The following is a 20100-nucleotide window of genomic DNA, read 5'->3' on the forward strand; positions in this document are numbered from 1 at the left end:
TGAATTTTTTTAATTAATACAATTTTAATTATAACGTAATTTGTAAACATAAACGATTTTATTCTGGCAGAATATTTTTTCTTAGAATGATGTTCTTTCAAAATTTTATTCTAATATAATATTATTGAAGAAAAACAAAATTCTTGAATCAGATGTTGAAAAATAACAAACATTCTAATATATTCTTATACATCCGAACTTAAATACAAATTCCTACATATTCTTACAAACTAAAATCCTTATACATTTTAATATAATTATGCATATTCTAAAAAAATATCAACAAAAATAAATAAATTCTTAAAAAATAACAGCATTATTAAATTGTGAGTATGATCAAACTTTATTGATTCTTCAAGTTATTCCTATTAGGTCTTCAACGCCTTCTTCCAACCATTCCTATCACAAATACAACAAAAACTAATGATGGTTAAAACCATGTTACTTGCAATTAACAATCAATATATTCTGGTAGAGTACATAGAATATGACAAAATACATATAATACATTCTGGCAGAATACATAGATTTTATTCTGGTAGAATACATTCTGATAGAATACATTGAATAAATTTAAAAGTATTGTATTTACTGCTAATATAATTTTAGATTTCAAATATACAATAACGAGGGACAATAGAAATTGTAATTCAAAATCATAAATTGAACCAAAATAATACACAAACAAATTAATTATCTTTTTAAACAAATACATAAAACATGTGTTGCTAGTAATTCTGAAAGAATGCATACCACAAAGTTAAATTCTTTAGATTCTCTTTCAGGAATTTCAACAAACACTTGTTAGGCATTATTATCAAACAAGCCAAAAACCATATTTGATTTACTTGCAATAGTTTACCTATAAACATAATTTCCAGCAACATATTTGATTTAGAATGCATACCACAAGGTTCAAAAGTATTGTATTACTTATTCAATATATGAAATGAATAGAAATGTGGTTTTCATATAAGATTTAAAAACATTATTTTGTAAGAAAGAGAGCATCCACATAACAGAAATTGAAACTCATCAACTTGAAAACATGAATAAAGAATGTTACTTACATTATAAGGCCCTGATACAAGAGTTGGAACCATACAAACTTACATCTTTTTCTATGCTTCCTTATAACTGAAAGTTGTGGAGAAATTTCTTTTTGTACTATTATTAGCCACATGAATCAATTAATATAAACACAAGATGAAATGTATATAACACCCACAACAAGATTAAGAAAACTAAACCTTCTCAATTGATACATAACTGAATCCCTAATCTAATAAAAAATAGGCCAAACCCAATAAAACTGTAAGTTTAATGAAACATATAAATTTTCACATAAATTTAGAAGTCTTAATTGATAAAGAGATCAACCGACTTGTTTAAATACTTGCAATTCGTTGAGATTCTAGTCAAATAAAACACGAAACCCTAAACAGATTAAAATAAAATCAAAGCTTTACCTTAATATTAGCAGAGGGCATACAAAGATGGCGTTGGGGTTGGAGGGTTATACGGTGGTGGCGATGTAATGGGACGGGGCTGCCGGAGGTACATTTAGTTGATGATGGTAGCGGCGCCACTGAAACAGCCAGAGAGAATGGAAAATGGGTGAAGGGATCAACGACAATTGGAATTTTCAAGCATAGGGTTTTTGGGTTTGACTTTGATATCCTATATTTAAAGGGATGATAAATATATTAATTATCTACCGTATTTAAATATGCCAAGATTACTATAATACTCTTAAATGATTTATTCAATAAACTATTATTTCCTGAATTCTCATTGGTGCATACAGACACACAATAGTTGTCAAAAACATTTGAACCTATCTCTCTCTCTCTGTATATATATATATATATATATATATATATATATATATATATATATATATATATATATATGGATATGCATGTATGTGTATATATGTGTGTCGATAATATAAAGCGACAGAAAAGATGAAGGATATAGGTCTTATAACTTCTTAAAGTTCCTCTACCCTAAACATTGAATTAAACCATATTGTGGTGGTAGTTGTCTAGTGTGGGAGAGGTGAAGATGGTGGCACGATTTGGATTGGTCAACATTAAACATATTATGGTGGTGGTTGTGTGGTGTGGGAGAGGTGAAGATAGTGACAACATTTGGAGTGGTCAACATTACAGGTGGGCTGGCGAATTTCTAGGGTTAGCGAAGGAAAGACAGGGGAAAAGTAAAAATGGTTGGTGGTTTTTAATGGGTGGATGATAAACCAGAGGCCATGAACTTGACTCTTTAATCAAAGCAGGAAACCAAGGGTCAGAGCAAGGATAAGATAGGAAACCAACATATCGTTATTGTTAGTATGATTTAAGGTTGTACATAGTCTTAAAATCAATCCAATGTCCATAGATAATCCGTAGATAATTATCTACAAGTTACCTATGAAAGATTTTGTAATTTTCATTTTCGTGGGTCAAATGTCGTTTTTTTTCGCTTTATTTTTTCACAACATTATTATACATTGATTATTTTGTTTTCACAAAGTTATACATAATATAAACATGATTAATCCATGTGTGCCATTATATACGTACACATTCACCAAATTGATTGAACTTGAAATAAGTAATGAGTTTGGATGGATAAATCTGTTGTGCGTTGGTTTACATCAACACATCTCATAATTGGGTGTTATAAAGTGTATATTACATGCATGATTTGGTGAGTGAAATTGATGATTAAATGGTCGACGTTTATTTGTTCATTTTGCCTTAATAGAAAAAACAATATCTTTGGGTCCCTCGATGATTTGTTGCCGACATCTGAAATGTTTGGCTGAGCACATATTAAATTAATTTTCAATTAGGAGTCTAAATTCAGTTGTCATAAATCGAAAAATCGAGAAACAGAATTTTAAACAATAAGATTCGACTAAATCTACAAAACATAAGGTGATAAGATGGTGTCTTTCCATGCCTTTCTCTTTTATTCAAGCATCATTTCTCTCTTCTCTGTATTGCAACAATGTTGACCCAAGGAGAAAAACTTAAAAGCCACATAACTTTAATAATTAAAAAATAGAATAAAAAAAATTAAAAAAATAAAAAGCATAAAAAAATGTAAAAATCTCTTTTTTACTTGTATTAAATGGCCAAAAACAGTTGGCCATAAAGACTTTGGACCAACGTTTTTAGATCATAAAAGTCATTCGTTCCAAAAGTTTCCATTACATATTTTGAAAATAACAACCACCATTTCAATAATTTTGTCTAACTATTTCTATTAGTTTGCCAAAAATGTGTTTACAAAATAATTATTTTTTAAATGGCTTAAACTAACTTACCTTATTTAAAAAGTATATTTATTTTTTAAATAATTGTTGGGTCGTGAAACCAAAAGATTTACTACCGATTGCGATTTGAGAGAGCTACAATAATTTATGTATTAATTTATATGATAATACATGGTAATGCAATTATGCAAGTATATAATTATCAATTATATATAAAGAACAATATCTGTGGTCATATCACTCACTTACCTAGACATAACCAGCGAAACCTACGAGCCACCATCAATGGAGTTTATGCTTATTGCTCTTGGTTTGTTCTTAACCTACGCTCTTACTCGAGCCACACTCTCAATTTTTCAAGTCGGCAAACCCAAGAATCTACCACCAGGCCCAACCCCGTTGCCGATCATCGGAAACCTCCACTTGCTCGGCGACCAACCACACCAGTCTCTAGCCAAGCTAGCAGCTATACATGGCCCAATCATGTTCTTAAAACTTGGTCGTATCTCGGTCCTAGTCATCTCCTCCGCCGCTGCCGCCAAAGAAGTCCTCCAAAAGCAAGACCTAGCTTTCTCCTCCCGCCATATCCCCGACGCCCTCACCGCCCACAACCATTCCACTTACTCCGTGGTCTGGCTCCCTGTCGCCACCCAGTGGCGGAGTCTCCGCAAGTTTCTGAACACCAACATCTTCTCCAGCAGCTCCCTTGATGCTAACCAGCACTTACGGAGCCTGAAAGTGCAAGAACTGGTTGCATACTGCCGGAAAGCCAGCCACTCCGGAGATTCAGTCAACATCAGTCGAGCTGCTTTCAGAACCTCACTGAATCTCCTATCCAACACATTTTTCTCCAAGGATTTAACAGACCCGTATGAGGATTCTGGTAAAGAGTTTAAGGAGCTGGTTGGAAACATGATGGAGGAGGCCGGGAAGCCAAATCTTGTGGACTTCTTTCCGGTGTTGAAGAAGATCGATCCACAAGGGATCAGGAGGAGATTGACTCTTTATTTTGGGAAGGCTTTTGAGATTTTCGAGGAGTTGATTGAAGAGAGGTTGGGGAAGAGAATCCAGATGAGATGAATCCAACACACATCAAGAGCCTGCTTTTGGTAAGTATTTCTTTATTTTTATTGTATTTCAGATTTGGTTTCTACTTTCTACTATATGCATAAGTACAATAAATTTAATTGGTCGTTAACACATGTCTAAAACTACTATAGGTTTAATTTCCCCAAAAACATGACACACACTAAGTATTTTTTGGGAAAATGACTTATGAGGGTAACTATCTCTTATCCATATTCATATATTGGCAACTTCTTCTTTTTTGTACATAATAAAGCAACTAACTTGTTTTAACTATTTAAATTACACAAATATTACCGGCTAATACCTGTTTTAACCGGTAACTCAATGGGAAAAGGACTTAAGAGGGTAACTACCTATTATCCGTGTTCACATATTGGCAACTTCTTATTTTTTGTACATAAGAAAACAACTAACTTGTTTTAACTGTGTAACATCCCAAAAATCATGACCAAAAATTTCGTTTTTAATTTAACACTAAAACCATAATTGTCAAACCATTAATTTAATACCCCGGCATTGGGCCCCGCCCGTCATCAGGCTCCGCCTGACATCGAGCCCCGCTCGGTATACATATCTGTCTCTTTTAGGCCACACATAAAGAAACATACTCTATTGTATCATTGTCCTAAGAAACATATTCTGCTAATAATGAGATACGGAACTTTGTTCGTACTCAGCTAGTTCCTGCCAGGGCTTCAGCAGTGCAAAGTGAGTCTCCTCACTGTGTGAATGTGTCTAAGGCCACAATGTCAGCCCATGTAGACTATGAGTAGGAAGACCCGGGGGTTAGCCATAGGGATTGTATGCTAGTATGTTATTCCAGACCAAGGTCCAATGTCGGGCGGGTGCCCGGGGAATGTTTGAATGTTAGATTATACTTGTTGTTTGTGTGATACTTGTATGTGCCTGGCAGGGAGTTGAGTGTGGGCGAGGTCCCGTATCTCATCACTAGCTGAGTACGGACGATGTTCCGTATCTCATTATTAGCAGAGTATGTTTCTTAGGACAGAGATACAGTAGAGTATGTTTATATATGTGTTAGCATGTTATATGATTGTATGTGTTTAGCAGGCGGGGCCCGGAGACAGGCGGGGCCTAAGAGAGACAGATATGTATACCGAACGGGGTTCGATGACAGGCAAGGCCTGATGCCGGGTGGGGCCCGATACCGGAGTATTAAATTAATGGTTTGACAATTATGGTTTTAGTATTAAATTAAAAACGAAATTTTTGGTCATGATTTTTGCGATGTTACACAGTTAAAACAAGTTAGTTGCTTTCTTATGTATAAAAAATAAGAAGTTGTCAATATGTGAACACGGATAATAGGTAGTTACCCTCCTAAGTCATTTTCTCTTTAAGTTACCGGTTAAAATAGATATTAGTCGGTAATATTGGTGTAATTTAAAGAGTTAAAACAAGTTAGTTGCTTTATTATGTACAAAAAAGAAGAAGTTGTCAATGTGTGAACACGGATAATAGGTAGTTACCCTCCTAAGTCATTTTCCCTTATTTTTTTATCCACTACAACGTTTTTTTTTTTTTTTTTTTTTTGTTTTTATATTTATAATCTTTTTATTATTTTTTTCTATTTGTTTCACTGGGTAACTAAGGGTTTATTATTATTATTATTATTATTATTATTATTATTATTATTATTATTATTATTATTAAATACGGTAAAAAGTTTTTAAAGGTATCTCCAATTGGCCTTAAAAATAATACTTTGATATCAAAATTGAACTGCAAAATTTACTAAAATCGGACGCAAAACTTTGAACCATTTTAGTGATTTTGTGAAGTAGCACGCCAAAATGGTGTGCTAATAGTGTAACTCAACTTTACCTTGAATTTGTGATCAATCACCATTACTAAACATTTGTACCCTAATTTTAAACTCTTTTGTGAACAATATTGCAATAAATTTCATGTTAGTATTTAATTGTTTCCAAATAATTTTTATTAGAAAAAATAGTTTTAGTATTTTTCTTTCTCTTTTCCAAAATCAACATGTCATTATGTATTTATGTTGTAGGATTTGTTTGCCGCTGGCACTGATACGACTTCAAGCTCATTAGAATGGGCAATGACAGAAATACTACGCAATCCACACACCATGACTAAAGCCAAAGAGGAGCTCGAAGAATTTATTGGTAAAGGAAAAATGGTAGAAGAACCTGACATATTAAGGCTGCCTTACTTAGGATGTATCTTGAAAGAAACCCTACGTATTCATCCACCAGTCCCCTTCTTGATCCCACGCAAAACTCAGACCGAGGTCAAACTTAACAACTACATTGTGCCAAAAGGTACCCAAGTTCTAGTCAACACATGGGCCATAGGACGGGACTCTACCTTATGGGAGGACTCATTGAAGTTCAAGCCAGAAAGGTTCTTGACCTCAAGTCTTGATGTTCGTGGTCATGATTTTGAACTAGTTCCCTTTGGTGCTGGACGAAGAATTTGTCCTGGTATGCCACTTGCAAGCCGTGTGCTTCCAGTGATGTTAGGATCATTACTCAATAATTTCAATTGGAAGCTTGATAGTGGATCGGAACATAACGAATTAGACATGAATGAGAAATTTGGGATCACCTTGCAAAAGGCAAACCCTCTTTGTGTTTTTCCGATTCCTATGAATTAACATCTACCTGGTTATATGATTTACTTGTGTTTTTGGTTTTTATGAACCCTTGTTTTTTAATAATTCTCATATCAAATAAATAAGGCTTGTAATGCAATTACATTTTAATTTCTTCTTGATTATATAAGAAACTATATACTAAATTTAAAATGACCAAAGATACACATTTTACGTGTTATGAAGATATAGTTGTTTAGTATGCATTTAATTAAAAAGTGGCACATATCGTTGTTTCTTTATATAGTAAAGGTATAATATAAAAAACACAAGAAAACTAATATTTAGTTGAATAAAATTCAATAATAAAAGGAACGACGTATATTTTCTTGTCTTTGAAAATTGCAAGCCAATAAAATACCACATCAAATACCTTTTTTGCCGTGTATTGAGCTCCATAATGCCCTCTGGTTGGACCACCATAACAATGATGTAGTATCTCTCTTGCCTCTCTTCTAAATACACATCTCCTTATAATGTTATCGACACAACTCAAGAATAAATATGGTTTGTCCCAATAATAATATTTGATGTCGGAAAAGAATTTCTTCTTTTGTTGATGGGATAGCCCTTTTCAAAGGTAGTTGCCTGCAAGAATGTTCACAATGTCTATGAACCAAGGCTCTTCTCCAGCTATTACCATCAAATACTTGTAGGGAAAATTATCGTTGATTTCTTCCTCCTTCAATACTTCAAGCTCCAGTTTCTCTAATCTTAAAATGTGACCGACCACCACGTTTTCCAATCTTTTTTTTGTCATGGATCTCGATGCCAAATTCTTTTAGTAAAAGCACCTATCGAATCAACCTTGGCTTCACATCCTATTTATTAAATAAATATTTTCAAGTAAAATGGTTGCTGAACACAATAGTTTTGGACAAAATTAAATAAGGAAAAAACTTATCAAAAGCATAAACCATGACTAATATTTCTTAGTTATCGTGTAATTATATTGAGCTGGGTTAAGTGTTTTTCTAGCGTAAAAGATTGGTCGAAAATGGTTTTCAACCCTTTCTCCTTAACCTGCTCCCAAAGCATAATTACCAGCATCACACATTAACTCAAATGGTAGGTTCTAATTTGGGGCAATCATGATCAGAGCGATGGTAAACTTCTCTTTTAAAGTTTCAAAAGCGTTCAAGCAATCATTAAAAAAAATCAAAGTTAGCATCTTTTAAAAGCAATTGAGTTAAAGGCTTTTGCAATTTTTGAAATGTAACATCCGGAATTCCAGGTATTATATTTTAATTATTTATTTTGTGTCAAGAAGAGAGACTCGACGAGTTAGAGCCTAGACTAGTCGAGTAGGAATGCGACTTGGTGACGAGTTTAATGAAGGGACTTGACGAGTCCGCGCTGTGGATAGAAACCCTAAATCTTCGGGCCTGTGCCCTATTTAAAGGACCTTATGGCCCTCATTTGCGGCCACATTCACCCTTGAGAGCACCAGAGCACCTGAGAGAAATGTGTGAGAGAGAGAGAGAAGAAGAAGAAGAAGAACCCGTTTTCATCATTTTAAGTGTGATTTTTCAAGAAGGAAGGAAGGAGGGCAAGCTAGGAAGATTGAGGAGCTCAGATCTACCACCATTTGATCAGAAGAGGCTACTAGAGGTATAGATATATGCTCAGTCTCGTGTTTATGGTGATCTACTTGAATCTAGGATTTTCTTATGCCTTCTTTAGCTTGGATTCGAAGTATATGAGGTCCCAAGGTGGGGTTCTTCTTAGATCTGGACCTTAAGAGGTCCAGAGAGTCCCAACCATCCTGCTTTATGTTGTTCCATTGTAGATATAAACCTAGGTTGCCATTTTAGAATCTATTTCACCAAAAGAAGCATTATAGACGTTGCATGAGCGAAAAGATTGGACCTTTATGTGATGATGGAGTATGGTAAGGTAACAGATCTGGCGTCAGAAGGTCATTTGAGTGTTGCCATTGAAGGAACTCGCCGAGTCCATAAGGGAACTCGACGAGTCGAGTTGGGGTTGCCCCGTGATTCATGATCAGTGGTAACCCGTCGAACGGAAGGTTCACTCGACAAGTCGAGTGAGACCTTAGAAGGATTCAGAGGATACACTTGGACTCGACGAGTCTGGTCAAAGTTTGACCGTTGACTAGTGTTGACTTCAATTGACCTTGGGGTTTTGGTCAAGCTGATTCAAGAGAGGTCAGAGAGGGGTAGAATGGTCTTCTACCCATTATTAGAGATGAGAACATGAGAGGATTTTGATTAGAGATGTTATCCTATTGATAGGAGGAGACTACGTCAGGGTATTCGAGCACTAGAGTTTATTCGACTTCATACGAAGTGAGTCTTCTCACTATACTTTACCTAGAGTGGTGATTAGAGCTATGTGACAGAGTAATTTGTATGCTATTTATATGATGTGATTTCTATGTGATTTGTGCCATGTATGATTCAGAGTTTACAAAGTTAGGACCGGAAGGTCCACAAAGTTAGGACCAGAGGGTCCACATAGTTAGGACCAGAGGGTCCACAGAGCTATATGACTGGAGGGTCCCACTGAGACACATTGACCAGAGGGTCAAACAGAGTTATAGCCTCAAGTGGCTAATATGTGTTGTATATGGTATTTTAGGGAACTCACTAAGCATTTATGCTTATAGTGTTATGTGTTATGTGTTTCAGGTACTAGCGAGGATCGCGGGAAGGCGCCGACATGATCCGTACACACTGACAGAGGATTGTATTTTGTGATATTGGGATATGTTTTATTGTGATGATCTTTGACAAACATGAGATTTGAAAATATTTTATGAGTTTTATGTTGTTTAAAAAATGAAATATTTTTTTAAATTTTTACGTTGTTAAAAGTTGGTATCAGAGTCTTGGTTTGAGGGATTTGGATGCACCGTCGGGCGTATCTGAACTCAAACTGAGCATTTGAGAAACTTTTTCATAAAAAGACACAATTTTTCTAAAAGAGTAAAAGACTTTGAGAAAAGTAGAAATGAGCATTGTGTACGATTAGCCAGCGCCCGAACGGTGATTTCCCAAAATACCCTTACATTACGTGTTATTAGATATTATGTGATATGCTATGCATGTTAGAGTAGGCTAGTTATTCATATCTAGGACTAGAGTGGCCTGATTTGTGATGCCTTAGCCTAGGAGATTACTGCTACTATGAGATACTTCGAGAGTAGGTAGGTAGCAGTAAGGAGCTTATGAGTGGCCTACAGGAGAGTAGCATGTGCGTAGCGAAATATAGAGTACTTGTGATCTGGGATCCTAGGAGGAGGACTTGGAGTGAATGCTGATGCGTTGCAAAAGGTAGTATAGGGCCCGTACCACTGAAAACACCGGATCAGTGAGCAGTCCAAGTAAGAATCCTTAGGTTAGTAAGGAACAAGTAGGGTTGAGTCATCGAGTGCAACGATACTTGAGCGGGTCTCTGATTTTTTTTGTTGTGTTTCAGAGACATCATGGTGAGTCCGCGCCACACTCCAAAGAGCAGCGGTGTCAGCGATGAGGAGATCCGCAGGATGATTTGATGAGGAGGTGGTTGTGTCCATCTGAGCTGAGATACTGGAGATGTTTGGGTGTAGCAAGACCACGTTGATCGAGACTTTTGATGAGCGGTACACTACTCTTATTGATGCTAATGTTGTTGCAGCCACCACAGCCGTCGTGCTGCCAGGCTGTAGGGGGTGACTCGTTGCTGAATTTAGAGTTTAGCAACACGAAGCCACCAGAGTTTGATGGGACTCAGGATCTGATAGCTACGATGAGATGGATCTCTGACATTGAGGGATGCTTCTACACATGTTCATGTCCGGAGCATCTGAGGATACAGTTTGTGCTGAACCAGCTTCGCTTGGGAGCGAAGGACTGGTGGAAGTGCGTGACGGTGGATTTCACTTCTGCAGAGCTTACTGCGGTGACCTGGGAGAGGTTCACCGCTATGTTTCATGATGAGTATGTTCCCCTGGTGGAAACGGAATGGTTGGCCCATGAGTTCTTGACCCTCAAGCAGGGTACTGAGTCTATTACTACGATTACCAGGATGTTTCACGAGAGGGCGATGTTCTGCCCTGAGCATGTGTATTCTGAGCAGGCACACATGAGTCGATATCTGAGCATACAGAGTAGGGACATTCGCGAGTTCGTGGCAAACTCGACGTACTAGACATTCGCCAAGCTCCAGGAGAAGGCTCGGAAGAGGGAGATCGAGCTCAAGACTCAGGCCAAGGAGGAGGCGGAGTCACAGGGGAGGGATCGGCGATCGGCTTAGTACCAGCCGGCAGCCAAGTGGGCAAAGCCCGCCGATTCAAGACCAGGGAACCAGAGGGGCTGCACTTCTGGTAAGTGCGGAAGGAGTCATGAGGGGATTTGTCGAGAAGGGTCTTGCTACAAATGTGGCAAGGAGGGGCACATTGCTAAGGATTGTGTAACGCCCCATTTCTGGTATGTTGCTTCCGTGGCATTTATTTGGAAGTTTCGAGAGGGACTCAGCGAGTCTATGGCCCGATTCGCCGAGTAGGGACGAGATTTCGAGCACGTGTTAGTCGGTGACTCGACGAGTCCATATTCGGGACTCGGCGAGTCTTCCTGCCAGGTAGAAACCCTAAATCCCCGGGTTTGCACCCTATTTAAACCACCTTATGAGCCCCAAACTCGTCCCCTTCACCCTTAGAGCATCATTTAGCAAACCCTAATCATTTCCTTGAGTAATTGAGCAATTCTTGTGTGAATCTTGAAGTTTTGAAGAGTAGAAGGAGGCTAGATCCAAAGGAGAAGAAGAAGATCCAAGGTCTTGCACCCATTTCAGAGTTTAGTGAGGTATTAACCGAATTACTTCTGTTTCTATGATTGATTTCTCTTTAACAAGCATATTTAGCCTCTTTTAGCCATTTCTTAGCTTGTTCTTAGTAGAGAGATCACATTAGATTGATTAGCCTTCGGATCTAGCCATGTTTCAGTTTCAAAATTGTAGATCTATCATCTTTATAGAGCCATTTTGCATGATAGCCCTAGATCTACTCTTCTAAGTGCCTTTTTAGCCTTTATATCCCTTTTTATGCGTATGTACACGTAAAGTTGGAAACTTTACGTGGTAAATCAGCCTTAGAAACTCAGATCTATAAATTGTATGCAGTAGTTTTTGAGCAGAATCGTGTTTTTAGAATCTGCATGCATGTGACTCGGTGAGTCGTTCTTCGGACTCGGCGAGTCAGGTCGCGGGTCCCCGATCTTTACCCTTTGAGTGATTCCGAGTGGAGGCCAGTGAGCAGTAGGACGGACTCAGTGAGTCGGAGGTTAGACTCAGTAATGGAGGGACTCGACGAGTTGTTCATACAACTCGGCGAGTCCAAGGCAATCTTCTTAGCTCAAGAACAACTCGTCGAGTTGTTCATACGACTCGGCGAGTCAGATGCAGTTTGTCTGAGTTTTTGAATCGAAGAGGGGACTCGTCGAGTCGATGCCATACCCGACGAGTAGCCACGAGTAGGGTTGAGAAGTGAGACTAGAGACTCGGCGAGTTGGCGGCCCAACTCGGTGAGTCAGGTCAACTGTAGGTTGACTTTGACCGGGAGAGTTGACTTTGACCAGGGGTAAAAGAGTCATTTTACCCAATGCAGTGATTAGCATCTGATTGAGTGTGTTTATGGATTTGTAGCCGGGGAGATACCGGAGCAGCAGCAACAGTTAGCTTCCAGAGCCATACACACAACAACCAGTTCACGAGGTGAGTTTCCTTCCAGTAGGAACGGGTCTACGGCCACAGTGCCGGCCCGTTTAGTTAGCAATAGTTTCGGACTTCAGTCCGAAGCAGTAGTTCAGTATGCTTGATGTCTATGTGATTCAAGCATGTTTGTGTGTTATATGTTCCGGACTTCAGTCCGATGCAGTATGCAGTATATGTGTCTATATTAGTTGATATGTGTTATGCTATGCTATGATCAGTCAGTTCCGGACTTCGGTCCAATGCACGGGACAAGGTCCCAGTCAGTTCCGGACTTCGGTCCGATGCAGTTAGTTCCGGACTTCGGTCTGATGCAGTCAATTCCGGACTTCGGTCCGATGAAGTTAGTTCCGGACTTCGGTCCGATGCAGTCAGTTCCGGACTTCGGTCCGATGCAGCTAGTTCCGGACTTCGGTCTGATGCAGTGGGCAAGGCCAAGTATGTGCTTTATATGTATTGTATGGTATGTGGTAGTTTGGGGGAGCTCACTAAGATTCGTGCTTACAGTTTCAGTTTTGGTTTCAGGTACTTCTGCAAGCAAAGGGAAGAGCTTGGGATGATGGCATCTCACACACCACAGCTTCAGTTTTTGTCTTGGGAGTTGATTTAGTTTCTTGATATGTTTGGATACAGTTGTGATACAGTTTTTCTCACAGTATTTTATCATGGTTTTTGAAACACGCAATATATGGTTTTATTATGTGATACTTAGTTTCATGGTTTTGTTATAATAAAAATTGAAATTTTTGGGTCGTTTCAAGTTGATATCAAAGCCTTGGTTTGAGGGATTCGGATACACCTCCGGGTGTATCTGAACTCAAACTAAGGGAAAGATAAAAAAATTTTCAAAAAGGAAAAATGTTTTCGAGTGAAATTTTGAAAAGCACTTAGAAAGAAAAGAATTTTTAAACAAGATAAGGGTGTGGTGCATGCGATCAGCCGAGCTCAAGTAAGTACTCCCAAATTACCCATACAAGTTTTATTATTATGATTAATTGTTCCAGTTTCAGTAGAACAACATGCTAGTATAGGACTAAGGATCTAGGAGGATGCCTTATGTGCCTGTTATATGTGTTTCAGCTTTATGAGAATTGCATGCTAATATTGAGTAGACAGCAGTAGGATAGCATGTTTAGGTTATGCCTGGTAGCACGAGCTTAGCATTATATGCTAGTACAGTTTCTCGTTATGAGAGTAGATTTGCTTGAGTAGTTTTCGGTGTCCGAATGCTGCTTGCTTCGTGCTTTGTAGAACTCTTAGTGATGAGAGTTAGCCGTTAGGTGAATACGTCACGTCACATGTGATCCGAGTTGAATAATCTCAGAGTGTTGGATTTGGCCCTATTGCGCAGCTCTTGTTTGAGTCTAACCGTTGTAGGGACGAGCCTTTTACTCGAAGGATTATCCGAGCCTCATCACATGTGATGGTATTCAGGTGATGGCTAATTAGCATTACAAGGAGGCCTTCAGCAGCTGAGGACTGGTTTGAGTGGAGTTAGAGATTTCCCTAGGGCAAGCCTAGGATGAGAGTAGCAGAGATCAGTAGTAGTAGAAGTGACTTGGTGGAGTCAAGGAAGTTCTTGAGGAAAGTACGGATAGATGTGGAAGGTAGTATGGGCCCGTACTACTGAAAGCAGAGGATCCGTACTCGAATCAAGGAAGGCTGAGACAAGACCAGGAAGCTAGTAGTAGTATCAATGATCCCTTGAGATATTTCAGTTTTCTGATGTTGCTATGATGTGTTTCAGAATGGTGGTTTTGCGTTCGAGGCCAGCAGCCGGCAGTAGACCTGAAGTGCATGGATGTTCTATGTTCTGATATAATATGGCATGTTATACGTGTATGGTATATGTGGTTGGTATTTTGGGGGTATCTCACTAAGCTTTCGGGCTTACAGTTGTGGTTTAATGTTTTTCAGGTTCTTCAGGAGACCATGGCAAGGCAAATGCGTGATCGTACCGCTCCTCATGATTACGTTCTATGATGTGATTCTGGGAAGAATCTGATAATAATTGTATTGAAAACCTTTTTATAATAACATTGAGAAAATGGGTTGTTTTTGAAAAGTTAAAATTGGTTGAATTTTTATGGTCGTTACAGGAAAGCTTGATATTTGAAGCTTGGAACACATTTTATCATCATCCTAAGGTATGTGTTCAATATTGCAAGTTAAGGAGGTTGAAATTTTATTTCTTAATAGTTCTTTGAAAAATTGCATTTGCAGGTGCAAGAACAAAAGAACTACCTATATAAGCATGAAGTTTAGCTGCTTTAAGAAGTTGAGACTTAACTTTGGTATGCTTATTGAAGGATGGGACACAAGCTAGTAAAATATAGTGTCAAGTTAGAACTTTAAAATGTAAATTGTCGTGTATATTATCTTCATGTATTCACTTAGAATAGAAAAGGTTCAATCCTTAGTGACACCCTGGTATTCGAATATTATGAATGAATAATATACTAATGTGAAATTTAACCAATTTTGGTCTGTTTTTTCTGGTACTCACGAAATTCATATATCTCATTCTCTGTTCTTTTCTCTTCTGAGTCTTATCCAATCAAAGATTATGGAGTACCACCCAATACTTTGATTTGATAGTGAAATCACAATTCTCAGAATTTCCAAGGCTATTATTATCCCATTTTCTAACATGGGGGAGGTATTTATAGGAATTGCCTGATACCACATCAGCATAAGAAATGCCTACTAGTAACTTTGATGTTGGAGGTAGTGTATGCGGTTGGGGTTTATGGCTATGTATACCTGGCTCTATCTGAAGAATTGAAGTTCTTCTTCACATACCTGACAACATTGACTTTGACGAATCAATAGGCACACATTACCTTGTTTAGAGATTTGAACAGGACTTCAACATCTTTCACTCATTCGAATCTTATAAATGCAAAATACAATCCACTTTTGTCTTTCCGTCCCGTATGTAGATGTCCTTTAGTTTTCCATATCTGTGAAATGAGTCTAATAACATTGCCTTCGATAACATTGCCTTCGAGATATCAGCTTGTGGGTATGCAATGTAGAAGGTGGTGATTGCCCTGTTCGTCGGAGTTTTCCACCTGACTTCCATCCATCCATTATCCTTGGAGTTGTGACCTTTTGACTTCCATCCATCCATTATCCTTGGAGTTGTGACCTTTCGACTTCATGTCCACCAGACAGCATCATTTTTCTTTTCTCTGTTGTTATATCAGCCTTTTGCAACATTGCTTATCCAAGCAGAAAAACTTAAAAGCGACATAATTTTAATAATGTAAAATATAAAAAATTAAAAACAAACGTAAAAAGAAAAAAAAAATGTAAGGTAAACCTTTTTTGATTGTACTAAATGGCCAAAAACAAGCTAGCCATAAAGATTTTGGTGCATCGTTTCCAAATCATAAAAGTTATCGTGTCGAAAAGTTTCCATAACATATTTTGAACAGCGACCATTTTAATATTGTCTAACTATTTCTATTAGTTTTCCAAAAATGTGTTTACAAAACAATTTATTTTTTAAATGGCATAAACTAACTTACCTTATTTAAAAAGTATATTTATTTTTTAAATAATTGTTGGATCCTGAAACCAAAAGATTTACTACCGATTGCGATTCGAGAGAGCTACAATAATTTATGTATTAATTTATATGATAATGTAATTATGCAAGTATATATAATTATCAACTATAAAGAACGATATCTGTGGTCATATCACTCACTTACCTAGACATAACCAGCGAAACCTACGAGCCACCATCAATGGAGTTTATGCTTATTGCTCTTGGTTTGTTCTTAACCTACGCTCTTACTCGAGCCACACTCTCAATTTTTCAAGTCGGCAAACCCAAGAATCTACCACCAGGCCCAACCCCGTTGCCGATCATCGGAAACCTCCACTTGCTCGGCGACCAACCACACCAGTCTCTAGCCAAGCTAGCAGCTATACATGGCCCAATCATGTTCTTAAAACTTGGTCGTATCTCGGTCCTAGTCATCTCCTCCGCCGCTGCCGCCAAAGAAGTCCTCCAAAAGCAAGACCTAGCTTTCTCCTCCCGCCATATCCCCGACGCCCTCACCGCCCACAACCATTCCACTTACTCCGTGGTCTGGCTCCCTGTCGCCACCCAGTGGCGGAGTCTCCGCAAGTTTCTGAACACCAACATCTTCTCCAGCAGCTCCCTTGATGCTAACCAGCACTTACGGAGCCTGAAAGTGCAAGAACTGGTTGCATACTGCCGGAAAGCCAGCCACTCCGGAGATTCAGTCAACATCAGTCGAGCTGCTTTCAGAACCTCACTGAATCTCCTATCCAACACATTTTTCTCCAAGGATTTAACAGACCCGTATGAGGATTCTGGTAAAGAGTTTAAGGAGCTGGTTGGAAACATGATGGAGGAGGCCGGGAAGCCAAATCTTGTGGACTTCTTTCCGGTGTTGAAGAAGATCGATCCACAAGGGATCAGGAGGAGATTGACTCTTTATTTTGGGAAGGCTTTTGAGATTTTCGAGGAATTGATTGAAGAGAGGTTGGGGAACAGATCGAAGCAGGATGATGTATTAAATGAGTGTTTGAAATTCAGTGAAGAGAATCCAGATCAGATGAATCCAACACACATCAAGAGCCTGCTTTTGGTAAGTATTTATTTATTTTTATTGTATTTCAGATTTGGTTTCTCCTTTCTACTATATGCACAAGTACAATAGATTTCATAAGTTTAATTGGTTGTTAACACATGTCTAAAACTAGTATAGGTTTTCCCCAAAAACATGACACACACTAATTATTTTTTTTTCCACTACAACGTTTTTTTTTCTTTTTATATTTATAATCATTTTATTATTTTTTTTCTATTTGTTTCACTGGGTAACTAAGGGTTTATTATTATTATTATTATTATTATTATTATTATTAAATACGGTAAAAGTTTTTTAAGGTATCTCCAATTGGCCTTAAAAATAATACTTTGATATCAAAATTTGCTGTAACCGAACTGCAAAATTTGCTAGAGTCGGACGCCAAACTTTGAACCATTTTAGTGATTTTGTGAAGTAACACGCCAAAATGGTATGCTAATAGTGTAACTCAACTTTACCTTGAATTTGTGATCAATCACCATTACTAAACATTTGTACCCTAATTTTAAACTCTTTTGTCAACAATATTGCAATAAATTTCATGTTAGTATTTAATTGTTTACAAATAATTTTTATTAGAAAAAATAGTTTTAGTATTTTTCTTTCTCTTTTCCAAAATCAACATGTCATTATGTATTTATGTTGTAGGATTTGTTTGCCGCTGGCACTGATACAACTTCAAGCTCATTAGAATGGGCAATGACAGAAATACTATGCAATCCATACACCATGACTAAAGCCAAAGAGGAGCTCGAAGAATTTATTGGTAAAGGGAAAATGGTAGAAGAATCTGACATATTAAGGTTGCCTTACTTAGGATGTATCTTGAAAGAAACCCTGCGTATTCATCCACCAGTCCCCTTCTTGATCCCACGCAAAACTCAGACCGAGGTCAAACTTAACAACTACATTGTGCCAAAAGGTACCCAAGTTCTAGTTAACGCATGGGCCATAGGACGGGACTCTACCTTATGGGAGGACTCATTGAAGTTCAAGCCAGAAAGGTTCTTGACCTCAAGTCTTGATGTTCGGGGTCATGATTTTGAACTAGTTCCCTTTGGTGCTGGACGTAGAATTTGTCCTGGTATGCCACTTGCAAGCCGTGTGCTTCCAGTGATGTTAGGATCATTACTCAATAATTTCAATTGGAAGCTTGATAGTGGATCGGAACATATCGAATTAGACATGAATGAGAAATTTGGAATCACCTTGCAAAAGGCAAACCCTCTTTGTGTTTTTCCGATTCCTATAAATTAACATCTATCTGGTTATATGATTTACTTGTGTTTGTTGTTTTTATGAACCATTGTATCATAATAATTCTCATATCAAATAAATAAGGCTTGTAATGCAATTACATTTTAATTTCTTCTTGATTATATAAGAAACTATATACTAAATTTACAATGACCAAAGATACACATTTTACGTGTTATGAATATATAGTTGTTTAGTATGCATTTAATTAAAAAGTGGCACATGTCGTTGTTTCTTTATATAGTAAAGGCATAATAGAAAAAAAAAACAAGAAAACTAACATTTAGTTGAATAAAATCCAATTACAAAAGGAACGACGCATGTAGTCATGTCTTTGAAAATTGCAAGCCAGTAAAAAACCACATCAAATACATTTTCTGCCGTGTATTGAGCTCCATAATGTCCTCAGGTTGGACCACCATAACAATGATGTAATATCTCTCTTGCTTCTTTTCTAAATACACATCTCCTTATAATGTTATCGACACAACTCAAGAATAAATATGGTTTGTCCCAAAAATAATATTTGATGTCGGAAAAGAATCTCTTCTTTTGTTGATTGGATAGCCCTTTTCAACGGTAGTTGCTTGCAAGAAAGTTCACAATGTCTGTGAACCAAGGCTCTTCTCTAGCTATTACCATCAAATACTTGTAGGGAAAATTATTGTTGATTTCTTCCTCCTTCAATTCTTCAAGCTCCAGTTTCTCTAATCTTAAAAGGTGACCAACCACCATGTTTTTCAATCCTTTTTTGTCATGGATCTCGATATCAGATTCTTTTAGTAAAAGCACCCATCGAATCAACCTTGGCTTCACATCCTATTTATTAAATAAATATTTTCAAGCAGAATGGTTGCTGAACACAATAGTTTTGGACAAAATTAAATAAGGACGAAATTTATCAAAAATGTAAACCATGACTAATAACTCTTTCTTAGTTATCGTGTAATTATATTGAGTTGGGTTAAGTGTTTTGCTAGCGTAAAAGATTGGTCGAAAATGGTTTTCAACCTTTTGTCCTTAAACGGCTCCCAAACCATAATCACCAGCATCACACATTAACTCAAATGGTAGGTTCTAATTTGGGGAAATCATGTTCAGAGCGATGGTCAACTTCTCTTTTAAAGTTTCGAAAGGGTTCAAGCAATCATTAAAAAAAATCAAAGTTGGCATCTTTTAAAAGCAATTGAGTTAAAGGCTTTAGCAATTTTTGAAATGTAACATCCGGAATTACATGTATTATATTTTAATTATTTATTTTGTGTCAAGAAGAGAGACTCGATGAGTTAGCGCCCAGACTCGTCGAGTAGGATCGCGACTTGGTGACGTGTTTAATGAAGGGACTCGACAAGTCGGAGAGTCGACTCGACGAGTTCGTGTTATGGACAGAAACCCTAAATCTTTGGGTCTGTGCCTTATTTAAAGGACCTTATGGCCATCATTTGCGGCCACCTTCACCCTTGAGAGCACCAGAGCATTGTGAGAGAGAG

The 20100-nt window shown here is 37.6% G+C and overlaps 1 protein-coding gene and 1 pseudogene across 1 annotated transcript; both read left to right on the forward strand.

Annotated features, from left to right (window-relative positions):
• Positions 1-3503: 3503 nt before the first annotated feature.
• On the forward strand, positions 3504-7124 carry LOC111884007 (7-ethoxycoumarin O-deethylase-like; annotated as a pseudogene).
• A 9268-nt stretch (positions 7125-16392) lies between these two features.
• Positions 16393-18718, forward strand: LOC111884016 (7-ethoxycoumarin O-deethylase). The gene is made up of 2 exons (XM_023880349.2): positions 16393-17350; positions 18002-18718. Exons 1-2 carry the CDS (start codon positions 16478-16480, stop codon positions 18608-18610), a joined length of 1482 nt encoding a protein of 493 aa, XP_023736117.1. The 5' UTR covers positions 16393-16477; the 3' UTR covers positions 18611-18718.
• The last annotated feature ends 1382 nt before the right edge of the window (positions 18719-20100 follow it).

This window comes from Lactuca sativa, chromosome 3, assembly GCF_002870075.4.
Source record: "Lactuca sativa cultivar Salinas chromosome 3, Lsat_Salinas_v11, whole genome shotgun sequence".
Lineage (NCBI taxonomy): Eukaryota > Viridiplantae > Streptophyta > Magnoliopsida > Asterales > Asteraceae > Lactuca > Lactuca sativa.